General features: G+C 37.9%; 1 protein-coding gene across 4 annotated transcripts in view; it reads left to right on the plus strand.

Annotated features, from left to right (window-relative positions):
- Positions 1-23,595, plus strand: part of HPSE2 (heparanase 2 (inactive)) — a 795,759-nt gene that overhangs the window by 537,923 nt on the left and 234,241 nt on the right. For all 4 annotated transcript variants that reach the window (XM_023206177.2, XM_023206179.2, XM_023206180.1 and 1 more), the window contains one exon: positions 141-312. In XM_023206177.2, coding sequence (XP_023061945.1) covers positions 141-312 — 172 coding nt within the window. The remainder of the gene's footprint in view (positions 1-140; positions 313-23,595) is intronic.

Consider the following 23,595-nt stretch of genomic DNA (forward strand, 5'->3'; position numbering starts at 1 on the left):
TTTTTTTTTTTTTTTTTTTTTTTTTTTTTTTTTTTTTTTTCCATACTACTAAGAAAAAGACAGAGAGATCTGTGGACAGGAAAGTGTTGGCAGAGCCTTACCCTTCTCAATTCTGACTTGCATGTCTGCTTTTAATCTAGAGCCAAATAACTATCGGACCATGCATGGCCGGGCAGTAAATGGCAGCCAGTTGGGAAAGGATTACATCCAGCTGAAGAGCCTGTTGCAGCCCATCCGGATTTATTCCAGAGCCAGCTTATATGGCCCTAATATTGGGCGGCCGAGGAAGAATGTCATCGCCCTCCTAGATGGGTAGGTCAGATTATTTAGCTTTTCTTACAACATTGTTCATTTAATGAATTAATGTATTTGCATTTCTCCTGGTTATTTATTTATTTATTTATTTTGGTCTTAAGAAAAAAGGAGGGACTCTTTCCATAGTGGCTTCACCCACTCTAAGTCAGAGATTCTCTATCTTTCTCATCATTCTAGGCCTTCCATAGTTAACAGGGATCGTGGGATGGGGAAGGTGTATCACAATCTCTAGGATGGGTTGAAAAGGAAACATTGTTTGAAAAAACACAATTAATATGATGCATTTTATAGCATCATTTTATATTTTTTAAGACAAAAAAATTACTCTGTACCAGGGTCCTCTTGTAGAAAGTGAAGCTTTACAAAATCTTGGCCAGCAAACTGGGTTAAAAAGTTGAAAAACACTACAAATACTGAGAGATTAAAGGTCTTGATAGGCCTATTAGCAGATATTCTAGAGAATTGCTACCACTTTTCTTATCTAGTTTTGACTAAATCTGATAATCTTTTTTTAAATCACCTAAGGCAAGGAAAGATACTGATCAGGATTTTCTTTTATGTGTCAGAAAAAAAATAGAGATTTATCTCTGTTAATGTATATGTACTAAATGTACTAAATATACAGTGAAATATAACTAGAAACACATAAACATCCCCAGCAACTTGAACTAACAATAACAAAAATGTCAGCAGTCTAAATTACCAGCTCTGTATTCCTTTCTAATCCTCCTGGTTATACAGATATAATTTTACATAGTTGTGATCATTGTATATGCATCATTTTGAGTGCTGCATTTTTTACTCATTGCTTCACATGACCCTTTCCTTGTTTCTACATAGTTCTCATATTGTCATTCTTAATAGCAATAAAATATTCCATTGCATTAATGCACCAAAGTCTGCCTAAGCATTCCATCACTGTTGGGCATTGGACTGTTTCCAAATTTTGCTTGTAATATATAGCACAGCTATGAACATTTTTATACAAATCGGTTATTTATTTCTTTTGAATTACATCCTTGGGCTATATTCCAAAAAGTAGGGTTTCTTGGTCAAAGTATGTGATAATTTTTATGGCTTTTATATTTGTTGCCAAGTTTTTTTCACAACAATTTCATCAGGTTGCAGGGCAGCAATGTATTAGTGTATCTTTTTCTCCAATATCCTATAGCAATGAATGTTGTCAATTTTATTATTTTACTCTATTTTAATTAATGCAGGATCATGTTGCATGGTTGTTTAAACTTGAATTCTGTTAATTATGAAAAGAACTCAGCATTTTCAAATCCTTATGTTGTCTTGTTTCCTCTTATCCCAAATTTGATTAGTAACCATTGTAGTAACCATTAGTAACTTAACCAAATTTGACAATAACCATTTTGTCTGAGACCCAGACATGGAAGCCATTTTAGATCAGTTTTCTCCTTTGTTCACACGTTCAATTAGTTATTAAGTGCTGTAATTTTCTTAGTATCCTTCATATCCCATTTTCTTTTCATTTTTATTTTAAACCTTATTGTTTTTAATCCTAAATGATTTATTGATATCTAGCTAGCCTCAAACTCTAATAATTTTTCCATATAGATTCCTGAGTAGTTTTTTTTTTTTTTTATTGTTGTTGCTTTTTAAACACAGAGTCTCGCTCTGTCAGCCAGGCTGGAGTGGAGTGGTGTGATCTCAGCTCACTACAACCTCCGTCTCCTGGGCTAAAGCAATTCTCCTGCCTCAGCCTCCCGAGTAGCTGGTATTACAGGCATGTGCCACCACACCCGGATAATTTTTGTATTTTTAGTAGAGATGGGGTTTCACCATGTTGGTTAGGCTAGTGTTGAACTCCTGACCTCAGATAATCCACCCATCTCAGCCTCCCAAAGTGCTGGGATTACAGAGTATTTTTTTTTTTAATGCAACATCTGGTCAAGTCACTTTTGCTTGAAATCCAAACCCTTTCAGATGCACTTGTGGCCTTTAGCATCTGTGCCTGCCTAAATTTGCAGCTAATAAGCAGTGATGCCCCCTTGCCCTCTAATTACATCTAACTACATCAAAGTAGGAAAATTTTTAATGTAAATTTTGGAAGATGCCATACTCTTTTATACCTTTACATCTTTGTATTTTGTGTCATTTTGTTAAGAATACCAGCCTCTCCTCTTGTTTTTCTCCTTTCTCTAGATATTCTCTGACATGTTCAGGCAGAATTTCTTAGGGCCTCCTCTGTCGTTGCATGGCACTGTATTTTTCTGCTATAGCACTTATCAAATTGATGATAACATTTGTTTATATATCTGCCAGCCATGATAAACCGCAGAGTAGGGTCGGGAACCCATTTGTTTTATTCATATCCTCAGAATATTCCTAGGTTCTATATCCTCAGAACCTAGGAATATAGTAAGTGCTTTATAAATGTTTGTTGAATGAGTAGTATCTGTCTTATTCAACAACTGATTTTAAGGTCATCCAACAAAAAAAACAGTATGCATAATTGTAATTATGAAGCATTGAAAAGCATAATATAAATAATCATTTAAATGGATTAAGTTGATTTTATAAATCATGATAACTTCGGTTTTTTGAAACTATACCAATGTCTTAAGTTTTTAAAAAATTTTATTGATACATACAAATCGTACATATTTGTTGTACATATTTATGACAATTTTTAAATTATTTTTTTATGTTGGGAACATTCCAAATCTCTTCTAGCTGCTTGGAATATACAATAAGCTACTGTTAACTATTGCCACACTACTGTGCTATTGAACACTAGAACTTATTCCTTCTAACTGTGTTTTTGTACCCATTAACCAACTTCTCTTCATCCTCCCTCTCTCCTTCCCTTCCTCGCCTGTAGTTACCACCAATTCTCTACCTCCATGAGGTCCACTTTTTCATTTGCTCCTACATGTGTGTGAGAACATACAATACTTGTCTTTTTGTGCCTGGCTTATTTCACTTAATATAATGTCTTCCAGTTCCATCCATGTTGCTGAAAATGACAGAATTTCACTCTTTTTATGGCTGAATAGTATTCCATGTGTATATATACTACATTTTCTTTATCCATTCATCCCTTGATGAATACAGGTTGATTCCATATCTTGATTATTGTGAATATTGCTGCAATAAACATTGAAGTGTGCATAATCTTTTTGATATACTGACTTCCTTTATTTTGGATATATACCCATAGGTGGGATTGCTGGGTAAGATTTTTTATTGAGGTAGTTGCAGAACTAAACAGGACTGTTTTTCCAGTTAGGATATGAACTCTATGAAGACAGAAATAGAATCTTCATGTTCATATTTAATATCTTCAGGGATTAGCCTGTGGGCTGGAAAATGGGAATTACTTAACAAAATGCTTATTTTATTGTTTTCATTTCCTCATTTGGGAAATGGCTATTCTTAATCATCAGTTTTTATCTAAAGGCATGAGAATTACTATTTAGAGTTATATCAGTTTCTTGTTTTTCTTTTGTAAACTTTTACGCATCATCTATGTAATGACAATTTTATCTTAATCTAGTGCTTTTTGTGTGTGTGTCCTAAAACATGTTTTTATTCTACCTACAAAATAGAAATCCTACTAAAAAGGAGATTTATCTAAAAAAATTATGTATCCAATAACAGAGAAAAACCTATACCTCTACCTTGACAAATCTACTTAGTTCCTAATTTTTAAAAGTGAATACAGGCAAACCTCATATTTATTGTGCTTCACATATATTGAATTTTTTATAAATTGAAGGTTCGTGGTACCTCACTTCATGTCTCTGTCACATTTTGGTAATTCTTGGAACATTTCAAGCTTTTTCATTATTATTATATCTATTATGGTGATCTGTAATCAGTGATCTTTGATGCTGCTATTGTAATTATTTTGGGGCGCCATTAACTGTAAGATGGCAAACTTAATCAATAAATATGTGTTCTGTCTGTTCCACCCACCAGCCATTTTCCCATCTCTCTCCCTGTTCTCAGGCTTTTCTATTCCCTGAGACGCAAAAATATTAACATTACACCAATAAATAACACTACAATGGCCTCTGGGTGCTCAAGTGAAAGACTTGCATGTCTCTTACTTTAAGGCAGAAGCTCAACATGATTAAGCTTAATGAGGAGGGCATGTTGAAAGCCATGATAGGCTGAATGCTAGGCTTCTTGTCCCAAACAGTTAGCCAACTTGTGAATGTAAAGGGAAAGTTGTTGAAGGAAATTAAAAGTGCTACTTTGGTGAACACAAGAATGATAAGAAAGTGAAACAGCCTTATTGCTGCTATGGAGAAGGTTGTAGCAATCTAGATAGAAGATCAAACCAGCCACAATATTCCCTAAGCGAAAGCCTAATCCAGGACAAGACCCTACCTCTCTTCAATTCTATAAAGGCTGAGAGAGGTGAGGTTTCCTCCTTACAGAAGGAAAGTTGGAAGCTAGCAGAGGTTGGTTTAAGGAAATAAACTATCTCCATAACATGAAAAATGCAAGGGGAAGCAGCTCTCTAGAAGATACAACTAAGATAATTAATGAAAGTGACCACACTAGACAACAGGTTTTCAATATAGATGAGACATCCTTCTCTTGGAAATCTGAAACTCTGAAAATCGTAGGGTCCCTATGAATTATGTTAAATCTACTCCACCTGTGCTCTATAAATGGAACAATACAACCTGGGTGACAGCATATCTGTTTATAGCATAGTTTACTAAATAGTTTACACCCACTACTGAGACCTACTGCTCAGGAAAAAAAAAAAAAAAAGATTGCTTTCAAAATATTACTGCTCATTGCCAATGTGCCTGGTCACCCAAGAGCTCTGATGGAAATGTACAAAGAAATTAATTTTTTAAGCCTGCTAACTCACCCTACATTCTGCAGCCTAGAGATCAAGAAGTACTGTTGACTTTCAAGTCTTATTATTTAAGAAATACATTATTTGAGAAGTACATTTTATAAGGCCATAGCTACCATAGATAGTGATTCCTTCTCTGATGGATCTGGGCAAGGTTAATTGAAAACCTCCTGGAAAAGACTCACCATTCCAGATGCCATTACGAACATTTGTGATTCATGGGAAAAGGTCAAAATAGCAATATTAACAGGAGTTTGGAAGAAGTGGACTCTAGCCCTTGTGGATGACTTTGAGGGATTCAAGACTTCAGTGGAGGAAGTAACTGCAGATGTGGTGGGCATAGCAAGAATACTAGAATTAGAAGTATAGCCTGAAAATGTGGCTGAATTGTTGCAATCTCATGATAGAATATGAATGGCTGATGAGTTGCTTATAAATGAGCAAATGGTTTCTTGAGATGGAATCTACTTCTGATGAAGATTCTCTGAACAGTGTTGAAATGATACAAAGGGATTTAGAATATTACGTAAACTTAGTTGATAAAACAGTGGCAGGGTTTGACAGGACTGACTCCAATTTTGAAAGAGTTTCTACTGTGGGTAAAATGCCATAAAACAGCATTGAATGCTACAGAGAAGTCTTCCATGAAAGGAAGATTCACTTAATGTGACAAATGTCACTGTTGTTTTACTTTAAGAAATTGCCACAGCCATCCCAGCCTTCAGTAATCACCACCTTGATCAGTCAGCAGCCATCCATATCAAGGCAAGGCCCTCTGTCAGCAAAATGATTATGACTCACTGAAGGCTCAGATGATCATTAGCATTTTTAGCAATACAGTATTTTGAATTAAGGTATATACATTGTTCTTTTAGACATAATGCTGTTCCTAAGAGAAATAAAAACATATATCCACATAAAAACTTGTACACAAATATTCATAGCAGCAGTATTCATAAGAGCTAAAAAATAGAAACAATCCAAATGTTCATCACTTGATTAATAGATAGGGAAAATGTGGTATATCCATACAATTAAATATTATTAGACAATGGAAAGAAACGAAGCACCAATACATGTTACAACATGGATAAACCTTAAAAATATTATGGTCACTGAAGGAAGTCAGTCACAAAAGGCCATACATTGTGTGATTCCTTTTATATTAAATGTCAGAAATCAATAGAAACAAAACATAGTTTAGTAGTTACTTAGGGCTGGTGAAGATTGTGGGGAAATGAGGAGTGTCTGTAATGGATACAGGGTTTCTTTTTGAAATGATGAAATATTCTAGAATTAGATTATGTTAATGGTTGCACAGCACTTAAAATATAATAAAAACTATTGAATTGAACACTTCTCTGAGTGAGTTGTATGATATGTAAATTATATTTCCAAAAAGCATTTAAGAGTCTAATAAAATATTTAGAAGATAAAAGATAAAGCTCTTATACACAGAGCTTTATACAGAGACAGAGAAATATTACTGATATAGAGAATCAACTAAGGATAGCCAACAGCTGGCTTATAGGAGAGCCAGATCCCGAAAGAAAGAGAAGTATGGTTACAGAAAGAATGAAAACTTTACCAACCTTGACAATATAAAAGGAAAGGGACAGTTGATAGAAATAGAAGGTAGAAATGGAGAGAAGAAATACCATATGTGAAGGGTGATATTATACAATATATGGTGATTCAGAAAATATTGTCTAAACCGTTAGAATAATAAATGGAGAGGTAAAGGAGAGGGGACCCAGTAAACCAAGCACATGGAATTTGCTTGACTCTTGGTTAGAATGACTTATGGCAGCACTTTCTTAAATATGCTCTGGAGAATATCACTTCTACAGGATATTAACATTATGTGAAGGGAAAAAAAATAAAACGTTCCATGGTCAAGTAAGCTTGAGAAATGCTGGGATCCACACATTTACTGAAACACTTACCTGTGCTTTTAATATATTAGTTTACCTTCGGAATCTCCAAGAAGGGGATTTAGCATGCAGAATTTTCTGAATTTATTTGACCACAGAATCTTACTTTCAGGGACCATCTTGAGAGATTAACGTTCCACTAACATGTTTGGATCACATTGACTTAGAATATGCACTCTGGTTTCAGTGGATGATGGCAGTAAAGGAAACTTTAAAAAAAGAATTACAATTTGGAGAATTCAGAGAACCTGAATTGCCTCAGTACCCTCATTACTACTCTACTTGCGTGCATCTTGCCCCCTCCTATCTGATCACTCAGTTGCCAGAAAAATCATTTACAAACCTAGTTCATATGATGTCAGTCACTTGCTAAAGATGCTTTAATGACTTTTCATTGCTGTTAGAATAAAATGTAATCTCTTTACCATGGCCTGTAGGGCTCTACAGTGAATGAGCTAGTCTCTATCCAGATCTTCATTTTTATCTTCTCCCACATTCTCTTTTCCTTACCTCACTCAGTCCTCATGGGCCTGGTTATGTGCTAAGCTAGTACCATGCTAGAGCAGTCTCCTCTCCACATGGCTGGTTTCTTCTCATCCATCAGAGTGCTTCCTTGGGTCATCTAGCAAAGTAATTCTCTATCTAAACTAACAGGGTATAGATAGTTATACTTTGTAACTATGTATTTGTTGTTTGTTTGCTTGTCCTTTATAGATTATAAATTCCATGAGGGCAAGAAGTATGTTGTATTTACTATTGTATATGCAGTGCTAGCAACAAGCCTAGTACATAGTAGGTGCTCCAGTTTGTTGAATGAGTGAAGAATGAAGAATGGAAGTTAATCCAACATTCTACAGAGTTGCTAGTGGAATATTCTAACCTGAACCCGTGTTAGAATAGAAAGCTAGACAGAGTTTTCTGCTCCTATCATGGCCCAGAGAGCTATGGGAAGCATTTACATTTGAGCAAAGGAGACAGAAGCAGGACAAAACTAGGAAACAAATAATGGTCTTTACCATCACGGCAGACCACATGATATATGCTATACGTTCAATAAAGCAGAAATAGAAAAATTGCTGTTTTGTATCCAGAATCTCTGTCTTTAGTTGTGTCTAATCACCAACACTTTTACTAAGTGTCTAATCCTGATTTATCGATTCCATGTTTTCCTCAAAGCATGGGTAGGTATGAAGGCTGTGTAAGTGGATAAGGATGGAAATTTTACTGTATTCCTGTACACAGACTTCCGTTGTGACTTTTATGGGCCCAAGGCACTTTTGACTTCATGAGTCCCTTCCTTAAAGACATATTAAAAATTATATTTACACTCCATTGGTATAAAGACATATAACAATTTTTTTCAACCTTAAACTTGATTTTTTTCTTCTAATTTTAATTAAAAAAATAAGTGGTATATAAAAGTGTTGTGGTTCCCAGGCACTGTGCCTACTGTGCCTAATGGACAAGTCAGTCCTGCCTGTACCTGCCAAGAAGAGAATTCAAATAGAGACAAAAGGTAATTTTGGATATTTAATTGCTATGATACCCACTCGAGACATCAGTCTCCTCATGGGTGGATTGTAATAAGTTATTTAAGATCTCCCTTTCGTGTTTAACTTTCATGAGTTCTATGATAGTTTAGCACATGTTCCTGATTTATTTTCCTGATTTATTTTCTAATACATAGCAATAACCTTCTGTTTTCTCTAACAGTGAATCAATATAGCAGGGTGGTGAAGAGCCTGCACTTTGGAACTAAATGAGACCTGGATTATTGATTAGCTGAATTGTTTTTGTTTTTGTTGTTGTTGTTTTGACACAGGGTCTCACCCTGTCACCCAGGTTGGAGTACAGTGGTACACACATAGCTCACTGCAGCCTCTAACTTCTGGGCTCAAGCAATCCTCCTGCCTCAGCCTTCCAAATTGCTAGAATTACATGTGTAAGCCACCATGCCTGGCCATGTGTGAATGATACTTCAAGTCTCTGAGTCATCTGGAGTCTCAATTGTTAAGAAGATCAGATATATTTTCAAGATGAAAAGGCAGGTTTCAGTCTAATAGATTTTTTGCATATGACTCAATGTAGCTTTCTAAGCAGTTCAGAGAATTGAATGAGGAAAGGAACTAGAAAGATTAGCTACAATAACATGTCAGTATAATGAGGGTAATCACAGTTCTACTTCCTGTCTAAAAACCTGCTTATCCCACATTCTTGTTTGGAGAAGGAAGATGCACAGCTGGGTACAATTTGGTGCACAGAGTAATTATCATGATGTTATTCCTAATAATTGTTGTTTTATTTCAGCTGTGAAAGTTTTATGACTTGACCAAATTACAGGAGAAGAGAAGATAACAGTATATTACACTTAGTTTATAAGATGAAAATTTCCATCTCTCTGCCTCTAGAGAGACCAAAGCTGTTCAGTGCTCATTAACAGGGAAGTACTGTATGCTGCAAAGGTCTACTCTCTAGCTGAGAGTTGTGTTAATGACCAGTTACTTCTAAACTTGCTTTCATTTACTTTTATTTTGTTCCTGAAAAGGCCTTCTTTGCTGATTGAGAAGACAGACTACTTCTTTACCCAAACTCAAGCTTTTGAGTTACTGTCATTACAATGGAGGATGTTTATCTCTGTCTCTAAAACCAGAGAAGTCAGCCTGTCTGTCTGGGATGGGTGTTAGAACATTGGAGATGGAGGCTGGAGTCCTGAAACACAGACTTCGATTTGACACTTTACTAGTCAGATGGTCTTCAGAAATATTCTTCCTCACTTTCTTATTTTCCAGTTTTTCCTCTCTTCCCTCTTCTTCTTTCCCTCACAACCGTGCTTTCCCCTCCAAGAATGCTGTCCCCTTATAGGTGCTTCTAAGATTAGAATTTGTCAGAAGTGTGGTCCATGGTCCTCTTGCATTGGAAGCACCTAGAGGGACTGCTAAGCATGCAGCATGATTCTTAGGCTCCAGCTCAGACTTCCTGAAGCAGATGTGTGGGAATGTGAGCCAGATATTGGCATTTTGAATAAAGACCTCAAAGAATTCTTTACACACTAATGTGTGAGAAACACTACCCTGTAAAATATAGGCAAAGCAAGTTTTATTATCTTTATTTTACAGATCAAAGAATATAGTTGCGCAAATATTAAATAATTTACAAAGCTCAAAAACCAGAACCAAGAAGAGGAAACTGACATTTATTGAGTGCCAACAGTGTACCAGGCACTACCTTTGTTTCTGCATATTTGTTTTCTTGTTAATTCTCACAATACTTTTGGGACATAGCTTCTGTTCCTTCCATATGACATGGATCAAGGAGGTTAAACAACTTACCCAAGGTCCCATGGCTAATGAACTGTGGAGCCAGGTCACAAATCAGATAAGTGTCTGACTCTGGGGCCCATTCTCCTGCTATTCAGTGATGCTATTTTTCTGAATCTTCATCTTTGAATTAAGCTAAATAGTCTAGCATACAAAATAAAATACAATTCTTCTCCACCTCAGTTCCTCAGTGTTCATGCTTACAGTCAGGTTTATAGCAGGGCTGGAGCTCAAAAAAAAAGTGTGCTTTTTCATGTGAAGTCCATAACAAAATCCTGATGTGTTTTTCCTCCTTCTCACCAGGCTCTACAGCCAGGTCAAATCATTTCAGGTTATTAGAGCCTTCTTTGCTTGAATCCAAGTCTTTACAACTTCCTCAGCAGCATTTTGGACCGTCAAGGGATATGTATCATGATCTTCTAACCAGCACCTTCCAACTCCAGCCAGAGCCTTCCAAGTCTCTTTCATCATCTCTTCTCATCATCCCCCATTTCTTCATTCCAATCAAGCAAATCTATCTCGTCCTCCTATATGTGTTATTCTCTGACATCTGCCTCTATCTTGTTCCAGACATTGTCCTATAGCCTCCCGTCTCGCAACCCTTCGCTGGCAGCAAATAGGCTTCATCTTGGGAGCCAGTTTTAGGAAACAGGGTCTGGCACTCTATCTTGAGAAAAACTCTTAGGCCAGTTGTGAGATAAATGAGGGATTATTGATCTCTCTTACCATAGGCTTAGCAAAAAGGAACAACACCACACATAGTACAAATTTGCCATCTCTGCATGGTTATAACAAGAGCTTTAGTATCAGAATTGGGTTTGAATCCCAGCTCTGCAATTAACTGCCTGTGTGATCCTGAGCACAGTTTCTTATCTATAAAATGAGACTAATAATGCCAACCTTATAGGGCTGTAAGTAGGTAATCTGCTTACTACATACCTGTCAATCGGCAAATGGTAAATAACTTATTTTTTCCTTCATTCAGGATTCTCCTTAAATTAAACTGCCAGGAAGTGACTTTTATCAACAAGATGGATTGGTTGAAGAGTCTCACCCATCTCAATTCGTGTATATTTAAGGCTCTATCAACCTAAGGGAAACATAAGCTCCAAGAGAAACCTAAATAGAGACCTGCACTAGCCATTAAAGTCAACAAACATATAACTATATGCTATTTATTGGTCTACTGCCAATGTGATATTATTAATATATATAAATAGGGATGAGGAGAGGAGAGGCAAGGAGTGAGTAAGGGAGAAAGAAACGGAGGATTGAAGGTGAGGGAGAGAAGGGGAAAGGGAGATAGAAAGAGGTCAATATTTCATTTCTTCTATGTAGCACCCAGTCTAGCTCAACATATTATTAACCATGAAAAAGTAAGTGGCTTTGGACCAAATGAAAGATGCCCCAAAATATTGTTTATCTAGAGTTCAGCCTGGTTTACTATAACTCAGGATGAATTATCTTCTCACAAACTTTCCCTAGGCTTTTGTGTAGAATGGCTGTCACATCTTATTTGTGTTAGTTAACATAATCAAAGATTCTCTTTGTGGACAGGAAAGATCAGGCTGCTATGCTCTTATTAAAGTATGTACTCAGATATCCAGTTCCTGGTGAAGGATTTATCCCCTTTCCTGGGAGCAAACTTCAGAAATCAGATTTTAGGGTTGCAATCTGTGATCCAGAAGTAGAAATCAAACCCCAAAGACCATGAGTAAAGATGGGCCTTATTATAATAGAGAGCTGTGATATGCCCTGGGAGAGAAGGTTCAACAATATTTCAGATACGTCATATGTGCAGGTGGATAACAAAGGAAAGAAATTCTCCCAGATTTGGAGTCCCCCGTGTGGGGAAAAGGAACTCTCACAATGAAAGGAGATATTTTGTTCTTTTCTATAGTAGCAGAATGGCCCTAATGGAAAGACCCCCAAATATCGAAATGTCTGCCTGGCACTGGCCAATTTCATTAGATACAGGCACTGTCCTCTTCCCTCTCTTATTGCTTCTTTGTGTGACTGGAGATCAGCATGAGGGCAAAGGCAGCTTGTCCTCTGAGATCATAGTCCAGATTTCTGTCACCATAATTCAGCTATGGGAACATCCAACCCTGGAAAACCAAGATCTCCCACTCTTGTCAGTATTCGCAACCTGAGTCATCATTAACTTGTACCTTCATAGACCTAAATCTAGGGATTAGAATGGAAGTGAATGGTAGAAAGTCCTTAGATAATACCAGACCCTAAACAGAATTTCACTCTCCCAGTGGGCTTTCGCTCCTGACAGCACTATTCCGTGTGCGTGTTATTCCACCTCTAATATTACTGTTGCTGAGCATTTTGCAGCTGTGTTGAAGTTGTTCATTTATGTGGTTTGGGCCGGTTTCCGAGAAACAGACAGAACTAGAGAGCAGAAGCATCTATCAATGTTAGATTTGAACAAAGAAAATAATGATCTTTTTGGAATTGTCCTCCACAGTGTCAATACAGATATAAAAATGGAGTATAGGAATGGTATAGATTTCTGCATATAAGATATAGAAAGCCTAATGTTCAGGGAAGGTTCATGGGGGCAGGGAGAATACCCCAAACTCATTGACTGTAATATCTGTTCTTTGGAATTGTATCTAATTATTTTTCTTTATGTGTTATTTCTGTGGTTGGTTTTCCTTTTCTAGTTTTTAAAAAATATAAATATTATTCGAAGACGTCTGAAAACAGAATAGTTGTCCTATTTTAGATGAGGTCTTTCTAAAAAGATAAGGATGTGTTTGGTCATCTTGCTAGGATTTGGAAATGCATATTTGCTTTGACATTATTTGCAAATTTGATTTTTTTCCTCCTCAAACTAAGTGTAGAAATGCTTCCATATGGTTGAAGTTGATCTCATCGTTTTGCTAAGAAGGAAAAGGAAAAAATGTAGCTTACAGCAATTTTTACATGAACACATACTTAATAATGGTATTTCCTCAAAGTTAGCTAAAACAACTTTTCTACTGCTTCAATATGCCACTAAGGTTAAAAAGATAATATAATTTGTCTACAAATATTAAATTGTGATTGAATTTTTGTTTTGTTTTGTTTTTTGTTTTTTTTTGAGACGGAGTCTCACTCTGTCGCCCAGGCTGGAGTGCAGTGGTGCGATCTTGGCTCTCTGCAAGCTCCACCTCCCGAGTTCACGCCATTCTCCTGCCTCAGCCTCCCCAGTAGCTGGGATTACAGGTGCCCAACACCACACCCAGCTAATTTTTTGTATTTTTAGTAGAGACAGGGTTTTACCATGTTGGCCAGGATGGTCTCGATCTCCTGACCTTGTGATCCACCTGCCTCGGCCTCCCAACATGCTGGGATTACAAGCATGAGCCACCGTGCCCGGCCTGAAATTTTTTAAATATAATGAAACTAAACTACATTTTAATATTTTGATTTCTTATACAGAATATTAGGTGAGGATCTTTTTTTCCCAAATAGACAACAAGTCACATAGCACATTTCAGAATGCTTCAATTTTTCAGACACTGAATTCCTTTTTATGTAATAACTTCTTATATAGTATTTTAAATTTTATTCCATAGATCTCCTTACTAAATCTTGAATGTTTTAATCATTACAAATTTCATGATAATATATGGTAGATCCAATAAATGCCCCTTCATTATTCCAAGTTTTCAAAATTTTCTTGGCTTCTTCCAAATGAATGTTAGAATGGTTTTGTAAAGCTTCAAAAATATCTGCTGGGATTTTTTATTCGAATTCCATTAAGCCTATAAATTGGTTTAAGAAGAATAATTGATTTTCCTCTGTAGGATCATGGTAGCTCTTTTTCTAGATCCGATTTAAAAATATTTTTCTGTAAACTCTACACTATTCTACTTATGGGCTCAGGATATTTCCTATTTAATTATAGATTTTTTGGATTTTCTTTGAGATGTAGGGTGCAGATGTGGAGAAAATACAATAACGGTACTTTGAATGTCACTAACAATAGTTTTCTCATTCTTTTTATAATGTTCCTTTAGATAATAGAACATTATTTAAGGACTTAATTCTCACATATAACAGAGCAAACTATTCAATGCATATGAGGATCTCCTGATTATGGTGTCATGAAGGACCAGTTTCCAATTTTCAACATACCAAATTAGAAATGTTCTGAATTGCCTGTCCAGAGACTTTTAGCCAAGTAGGGCATTAATGATTTATTTGGTCTTAATTTTCTTATGAATACAGGGCTGTTAATATCAATGACGAGTACTTCAAGTTATTTGAGACATATTCAGGAGGATTGGAATATATTTACCACCAGCAGCATTGAAAGTCTTCTCCTGGGTTCCTCATCTTGGACAATGGCATTCGTTATTGCAATTAAAATTTTGGCATTCTCCTCTTTCTCTTGAGCACACCAACAGTGTTTCTAAAGTGGGCCTTTTTTTTTTTTTCATTCCTGTATTTCAAAGCCTCCCATGTCTCTGTAGTAATCTCTTGCAAGCTTATCTTCACCAATACCCTTCATCTTTTCCATAGCCAGATCCTAAAATGCAAATCTGAGCCTGAGAATCTCTTGTGTGTGTTTAAAGACAGAATCAATTCAACAAACATACGTGGAGGGCGAGCTAGCTATATTTTACAATATTATGCTGGGTGCTAATCATACAAAGATAAATAGGACCTGGACTTGTACCTTGTTGTTAAGGGTAAAGGCCAGACTTGTAAAGGCAACACAGGGCAGCTCCTAGTGATCTGACCAGCCTAACCTCCTGCCATTCCCTTACTTGTTCCCTGACATCCAGCCATACTAGACTTCTGTGAACAGCTCATTTTGACTCTTCCTTGCTTTGCTCATGCTATTCTTTGCCTGGGCTGCTCCTCCTGGCAAAATCTTACCCTTCTTTCAATCTCATATTCAACATTGTAGACAATATGAAGGTTTTCTTAATCTGTATTCCTTCTTCTAACACCATAAGGCAGACCTAACTGCTCCGCTTACTGAGGTCCTCTTACTGTACTACTGGTACAAACTAACCATCTGTTACAGCACACAGAAACTTTGGTATGTCCTTGTCCACATTTCTGTCTCCTGGGCTTCATTGTGGTTGTCTTGTAGCAGAAGCCCTGAGCCAGTCACCTTTTGATACCTGCATCCAGCACATTGTCTTACAATAAGCATTGAAGGGCTCAAGACTGTGAGAGGAAGCTAACAAGCAAAGAAGGTGCTCCAGCTTTTTCCTTTTTCTAATCAATATGATAGTGTTTTCTCAAGGCAAAAATTCAGCTGGTTTTTTGTATCTTAGAGTTTACTATACTTCCTAGCCTCAGTGAAAACAGCTTGGAGGCAGCATAAGATACTGGAAAGATGGTCGGATTTGGAATCAGAACCTGAGTTTAGCCTACACGAACTACATGAATTTGAGAAAGTCTCATAACCTCATAACCTCCTCCACTGAAATACAGAAATATCTACCTTACTGGATTGTTTTGAGGACTATGGGAAGCTGTACATATAAGAAACTGAAAAGCATTTTATGACAAAGCTCTATTAATGTCAGTATTGTTTTCATTGTGGTTATTTGTATATGATTATAAAACAGTTTTACATAAAATATTTCTTTTGTTTTTAATTTTACTTTAAGTTCCAGGATACAAGTGCAGGACATGTAGGTTTACATAGGTCTACGTGTGTCATGGTGGCATGCTGCACCTATCAAATCCATCATCTAGGTTTTAAGCCCAGCATGCATTAGCTATTTATGCTAATACTCTCCCTCCCCTCACTCCCCCACCCCTCCGACTGGCCCCGGTGTGTGTTGCTCCCCTTCCTGTGTCCATGTGTTCTCATTGTTCAACTACCACTTATGAGTGAGAACATGCGGTGTTTTGTTTTTTGTTCCTGGGTTAGTTTGCTGAGGATAATGGCTTCCACCTTCACCCATGTCACTGCAAAGGACATGATTTCATTCCTTTTAAGGCTTCATGTTATTCCATAGTGTGTCTGTACCATATTTTCTTTATTTAGTCTATCATTAATGGGCATTTGGGTTGGTTTCATGTCTTTGCTATTGTAAATAGTGCTTCAATAAACATACATGTGTGTATGTCTTTATAGTAGAATTATTTATATTCCTTTGGGTGTATACCCAGTAATGGGATGGCTAGGTCAGATGGTATTTCTGGTTCTAGATCCTTGAGGAATTGCCACGCCATCTTCCACAGTGGGAACTAACTTACATTCCCACCAACAGTGTAAAAACGTTTCTATTTCTCCACAGCCTTGCCAGCATCTATTGTTTCTGGACTTTTTAAATAATCGCCATTCTGACTGACGTGAGATGGTATCTCATTGTGGTTTTGATTTGCATTTCTCTAATGATCAATGATGTTGAGCTTTTTTTCATATATTTGTTCACCACATGAATGTCTTCTTTTGAGAAGCGTCTGTTCATATCCTTTGACCAGTTTTTATGGGGTTTTCTTTTCTTGTAAATTTGTTTAAGTTCCTTGTAGGTTCTGGATATTAGACCTTTGTTAGATGGGTAGATTGCAAAACTTTTCTCCCATTCTGTAGGTTGCCTGTTTGCTCTGATTATAGTTTCTCTTACTGGGTAGAAGCTCTTTAGTTTAATTAGATCCCATTTGTCAATTTTGTCTTTGGTTGCAGTTGCTTTTGGCATTTTCATCATGAAGTCTTCGCCCATGCTTATGTCCTGAATGATATTGCCTAGGTTTTCTTCTAGGGTTCTTATGGTTTGGGGTTTTACATTGAAGTCTTTAATCCATCTTGAGTTAATGTTTGTAAAAAGTGTAAGGAAGAGGTCAAGTTTCAGTTTTCTGCATATGGCTAGCCAGTTTTTCCAGCACAATACATTAAATAGGGAATCCTTTCCCCATTGCTTGTTTTGTCCAGTTTATCAAAGATCAGATGGTCGTAGATGTGTGATGTTATATCTGAGGTCTCTGTTCTGTTCCGTTGGTCTTTATGTCTGTTTTGGGACAAGTACCATGCTCTTTTAAATACTGTAGCTTTGTAGTATAGTTTGAAGTCAGGTGGCATAATGCCTCCAGCTTTGTTCTTTTTGGGATTGCCTTGGCTATCTGGGCTCTTTTTCAGTTCCATATGAAATTTAAAGTAGTTTTTTCTAACTCTGTGAAAAATGTCAATGGTAGTTTGATGGGAATAGCATTGAATCTATAAATTACTTTGGGTAATGTGGCCATTTTCACAGTATTGATTCTTCCTATCCATGAGGATGGAATGTTTTTCCATTTGTTTGTGTCCTCTCTGATTTTCTTGAGCAGTGGTTTATAGTTCTCCTTGAAGAGGTCCTTCACATCCCTTGTTAGCTGTATCCCTAGGTATTTTATTCTCTTTGTAGCAATTGCAAATAGGAGTTCATTCATGATTTGGCTGTTTGTCTGTTGGTGTATAGGAATGCTTGATTTTTGCACTTTGATTTTGTCTCCTGAGACTTCGCTGAAGTTGTTTATCAGCTTAAGGAGTTTTTGGACTGAGATGATGGGGTTTTCTAAATACAGAATCATGTCATCTGCAAACAGAGACAACTTGACTTCCTCTCTTCCTATTTGAATACTCTTGATTTCTTTCTCTTGTCTGATTGCCTGTCCAGAACTTCCAATACTATGTTAAATAGGAGTGGTGAGAGAGGGCATCCTTGTCTTGGCCAGTTTTCAAAGGCAATGCTTCCAGCTTTTGCCCACTCAGTATGATATTGGCTGTAGGTTTGTAATATATAACTCATTATTTTGAGATATGTTCCATCAATACCTATTTTATTGAGAGTTTCTAACATGAAGAGATGTTGATTTTTATCAAAGGGGTTTTCTGCATCTATTGAAATTATCATGTGATTTTTGTCAGTGGTTCTGTTTATGTGATGGATTATGTTTATTGAGTTGCATATGTTGAACCAGCCCTGCATCCCAGGGATGAAGCTGACTTGATCATGGTGGATAAGTTTCTTGATGTGCTGCTGGATTTAGTTTGCCAGCATTTTATTGAGGATATTTGCATCGATCTTGGCCTGAAGTTTTCTTTTTTTGTTGTGTCTCTGTCAGGTTCTGGTATCAGGATGATACTGGCCTCATAAAATGAGCTAGGGAGAAATCCCTCCTTTTCAGCTGTTTGGAATAGTTTCAGAAGGACTGTTACCAGCTCTTCTTTGTACCTCTGGTAGAATTCAGCTGTGAATGTGTCTGGTCCTAGGCCTTTTTTGGTTGGTAGGCTATTAATTACTGCCTAAATTTCAGTACTTGCTATTGGTCTATTCAGGGATTCAGCGTCTTCCTGGTTTAGTCTTGGGAAGGTATATGTGTCCAGGAATTTATCTTCTTCTAGATTTTCAAGTTTGTTTGTGTAGAGGTGGTTATAGCATTTTGTGATGGTAGTTTGTATTTCTGTGGGGTCAGTGGTGATATCCCCTTTATCATTTTTTATTGTGTCTATTTGATTCTTCTCTCTTTTCTTCTTTATAGTCTAAGTAGTCTATCTATTTTGTTAATTTTTTCTAAAAACCAGCTCCTGGATTCATTGATTTTTTTTAAGTGTTTTTCATGTGTCTATCTCCTTCAGTTCTGCTCTGATCTTAGTTATTTCTTATCTTCTGCTAGCTTTTGGATTTGTTTGCTCTTGCTTCTCTAGCTCTTTTGTTGATTTGATATCTTTCCAGCTTTCTGATGTTGGCATTTAGTGCTATAAATGTCCCTCTGCTTTAGCTGTGTCCCAGAGATTGTGGTACATTGTCTCGTCTCTTTGTTCTCACTGGTTTCAAAGAACTTCTTTATTTCTTCCTTAATTTCATTATTTACTCAGGAGTCATTCAGGAGCAAGTTGTTCAAATTCCATGTGGTTCTGTGATTTCTGAGTGAGTTTCTTAATCCTGAGTTCTAATTTGATTGTACTGTGGTCTGAGAGACTGTTATGATTTCCATTCTTTTGCATTTGCTGAGGAGTGTTTTACTTCCAATTGTGTGGTTGATTTTAGAATAAGTGCCATGTGGTTGACTTGGGGTGGAGAGTTCTATAGATGTCTATTAGGTCCACTTGATCCAGAGCTGAGTTTAAGTCCTGAATATCCTTGTTAATTTTCTGTCTCGTTCATCTGTCTAATATTGACAGTGGGGTGTTAAAGTCTCCCACTATTATTGTGTGGGAGTCTAAGTCTCTTTATAGGTCTCTAAGAATTTGTATTATGAATCTGGGTCCTCCTGTGTTGGGTGCATTTGTATTTAGGATAGTTAGCTCTTCTTGTTGAATTGATTCCTTTACCATTATGTACTGCCCTTCTGTCTTTTTTTTTATCTCTGTTGGTTTAAAGTCTGTTTTGTCAGAGACTAGAATTGCAACCCCTGCTTTTTTTTTGCTTTCCATTTGCTTGGTAAATATTCCTCCATCCCTTTATTTTGAGCCTATGTGTGTCTTTACACATGAGATGAGTTTCCTGAATACAGCACATTGATGGGTCTTGACTCTTTATCCAGTTTACCAGTCTGTGTCTTTTATCGGGGCATTTAGCCCATTTACATTTAAGGTTAATATTGTTATGTGTAAATTGCATCCTGCCATCATGATGCTATCTGGTTATTTTGCACTCTTGTTGATGCAGTTTCTTCACAGTGTCATTGGTCTTTATATTTTGGTATGTTTTTGCAGTGACTGGTACTGGTTTTTTCCTTTACATATTTAGTGCTTCATTTAGGAGCTCTTGAAAGGAAGGCTGGTGATGACAAAATCTCTCAGCATTTGCTTGTCTGGAAATGATTTTATTTCTCCTTCATTTATGAATTTTAGTTTGACTGGATTTAAAATTCTGGGTTTAAAACTATTTTCTTTAAGAATGTTGAATATTGACCCCCATTCTCTTCTGGCTTGTAGGGTTTTTGCTGAGAGGTCCACTGTTATTCTGATTGTAGTCCCTTTGTAGGTGACCTGGCCTTTCTCTCTGGCTGCCCTTAACATTTTTTCCTTCATTTTGACCTTGGGGAATCTGATGATTATGTGTCTTGGGGTTGATCTTCTCATAGATTATCTTAGTGGGGTTCTCTGCATTTCCTGAATTTGAATGTTGGCCTGTCTTGCTAGGTTGGGGAAGTTTTCCTGGATGATATCCTGAAGTGTGTTTTCCAACTTGGTTTCATTTTCCCCATCTCTTTCAGGTACTCCAATCAGTTATACGTTCGGTCTTTTTACATAGTCCCATATTTTCCAGAGGTTTTGTTCATTTCTTTTCGTTCTTTTTTCTCTAATCTTATCTGCATGCCTTTTTTCAGCAAGATGGTCTTCAAACACTGATATCCTTTCTTACACTTGGTTGATGTGGCTATTGATGCTTGTGTATTCTTCACAATGTTCTCATGCTGTGTTTTTCAGCTCCTTCAAGTTATTTGTGCTTATTGTAGTTAGCAGCTCCTGTACCCTTTAATTAAGATTCTTGGCTTCTTTGCACTGGATTAGAACATGCTCCTTGAGCTCAGCAGAGTTTGTTATTATCCACCTTCTGAAGCCTACTTCTGTCAATTCATCCATCTCATCCTCTGTCCAGTTCTGTGCCCATTTAGAAAAGAGGCATTCTGGCCTTTTGGGTTTTCAGTGGTTTTCTTTTTTCGCTGATTCTTTCTCATCTTTATGAGTTTGTCTACTATCGATCTTGATGGGGTTTTTGTGGTGACATTTTTTTTGGTTGATGCTATTGTTTTTGCTTTCTGTTTGTTTTTCTTGCAATGGTCAAGTCCCTCTTCTGTAGGGCCACTGCAGTTCACTGGGGGTTCAGTTCAGGCCCTATTCATCTGGTTCACTCCCATGCCTGGAGATGTCACTTGAGGAAGCTGGAGAACAGCAAAGATGGGTGCCTGCTTCTTCCTCTGGGATCTCTGACCTCAAGGGGCACTGACCTGATGCCAATAGAAACACTTCTCTATAGGGTGTCTGACAACCCCTGTTGGAGAATCTCACCCCAGTGGGTGGCAGGGAGAGCACGACCTGTTTAATGAAGCACTTTGACTGAGGGGGTGTGCTTCACTGGGGGGAAACCCACTTGTCTGGGCTGCCTGGATTCCTCAGAACTAGCAGGAGGAAAGACTAAGTCTACTGGTCCGCGGAGACTGTGGCCACCCCTCCTGCTAGGGACTCAGGCCCAGGGAGATCAGAGTTCTGTCCCTGACTCCCTGGCTAAGGTCGTTGGAGTTCCTGCAGAGAGGCCCCACACAGTGAGGAGGGATGAGTCAAGGTCAGGCCTGAAGAGGCACTCCGTCAGCAGTCTGCCACAGCCCCTGTGTTGGGCTGTGGTGGATACCTCTTGAGTCTAAGCCATCCATCAACCCTGGCTCCAGCAGGGAAAAAACACAGCCTGGAGCTATAGAGATGGCTGCTGCCCTTCCCCAACCCTGGGAGCTTAGTGTGTTAGGCAGCTATGGGTCCCAGAATTGGCTGTCACCCCTCCCCTAAGGAGCTCAAATGGCTTAGACAGCAGGGAGCCACAGCTGTGGTGCTCGTCACCCCTCCTTCTGGGAGCTCAGCAGGCTTAAGCAGATTCTAGCTTAGGGGCTGTTGAGAACCTACGCAGCTCCATGGTTGGGACCCTCGCCCCAGTAGTATGGACTCATAAGTGGGATCTTCCAATCCATGGGTTACACAGTTCCATGGAAAAAGCACATTTTCCCAGGCTGGATAGCGCACTCACTGACTGCCTTTCCTGGCTGAGGATGGGGGCTCCCCTGCCCTGTGTGGTTCTCAAGTGGGCTACAGCACCACACTGATCTTCCTTCCTCTCTGTGGGTCACGTCAACTGCCTAGTCAGTTCTGATGACAGAACCTGAATACCTTGGTTGCTGGTGCAGGATTGGCTCGCTGTTATTTATTTATTTATTTATTTATTTTAATGGGAGCCTCCGATCGCCTCTGCTTTTAGTTGACTATCTTGGCCCCATCTCTACATAAAATATTTGTATTTCAGAGATTTTAGAAATTATTTTGGAGGAGTAAATTCCATGTAAACATTTGTTTTTACATTTCTTTCTTTGAAATGACACTTGTGTCTAAGATTGTCTAGATTTTTTAATTTTTTGAATATCTGAGAAGGAGGTACAAAATTTCATCTCTTCCTCTTCATTCTTGGGCCATCCTACTTCTAAGATTATTATCAGATCTTACCTGCTTAGAGTAGCATAGATGGCAGGGATAATATTTTGAATATTAATCTGTTTTCTTTCTTCTTGTATTTTTCCATTTTCCTTCTATCCATTCAAGAGCTGGTTGTGTGCCTATTGACAGGGTAGCACATGACAGGAGGAAAGGCAAATACTGCACAAGTCTTTCTGGCTTTTGAATTCCAGAAGAGGAATTTTAGAGGCATAGGTCCAGAAATAGTGAAGAGAGTGGAGCTACTCTCCCAAACTCAAAAGAGATTGTCCTGGGCTGGGGAAAGAAGATGAGGTAAAGAGAAAGAGAAATCCGTTGGCTTCAAAAGCAGAGGATATCTGTGCCATGCTTCCCAATGACTGCTGCTAGGAGGGTTGGCATGACTCCATCAAAAATTGGCTATTTGGAGTGTTAGGAGATGTACTTCTGTAGCCAGTAGGGAAGCTGGTAATCTATATAATGGAATTGACAATATCCACCTTACCAAGCAGGCATTTTTAAGAATTATAAGAAATAACATGTGAATGGCTGGCATTCAGTAGGTACTCAGTAAATGTTACATTCCCTCCAGCCCTCGTTGACATTTTGGCCCTGCTCATCAAACCAGTTCTATTCCTTGATCATTCCCATATGCCATTTTCTACTTTCTTGCTTGAGGACTGCTGAATGGTACTGGAGAAAGAAAGGCAAAACCATTCAGACAAAGGCTAAGCCATGGCTTCTGTGGCCTTCTCCTCATCCTTCATCCTTGTCCTCCTTCTTCTCCTCTTCCTTCTCTCTTTCTTCCCCCCTTTTCAAACCCATCATGTCCTTCCCCTTCTTCTTTTCCTCTCCTTTTATAAACTTCACTTTAATGCTAACCAACAGTCTTGGCATCCAGCCCTAGTTTCTCTTATGTACTCCTCCAGAGAGACTCAATTCTCTCCTGCTGTCACAGCAAATCTATGCCTCTGTTTAGGCAACACACAGCAACCCACAGAGCATGAGCAACATGCATCTGCCTTGCAATATTATGCTGGGGTAAAGTAGAGATAG

This window comes from Piliocolobus tephrosceles, chromosome 9 (assembly GCF_002776525.5).
Source record: "Piliocolobus tephrosceles isolate RC106 chromosome 9, ASM277652v3, whole genome shotgun sequence".
NCBI lineage: Eukaryota > Metazoa > Chordata > Mammalia > Primates > Cercopithecidae > Piliocolobus > Piliocolobus tephrosceles.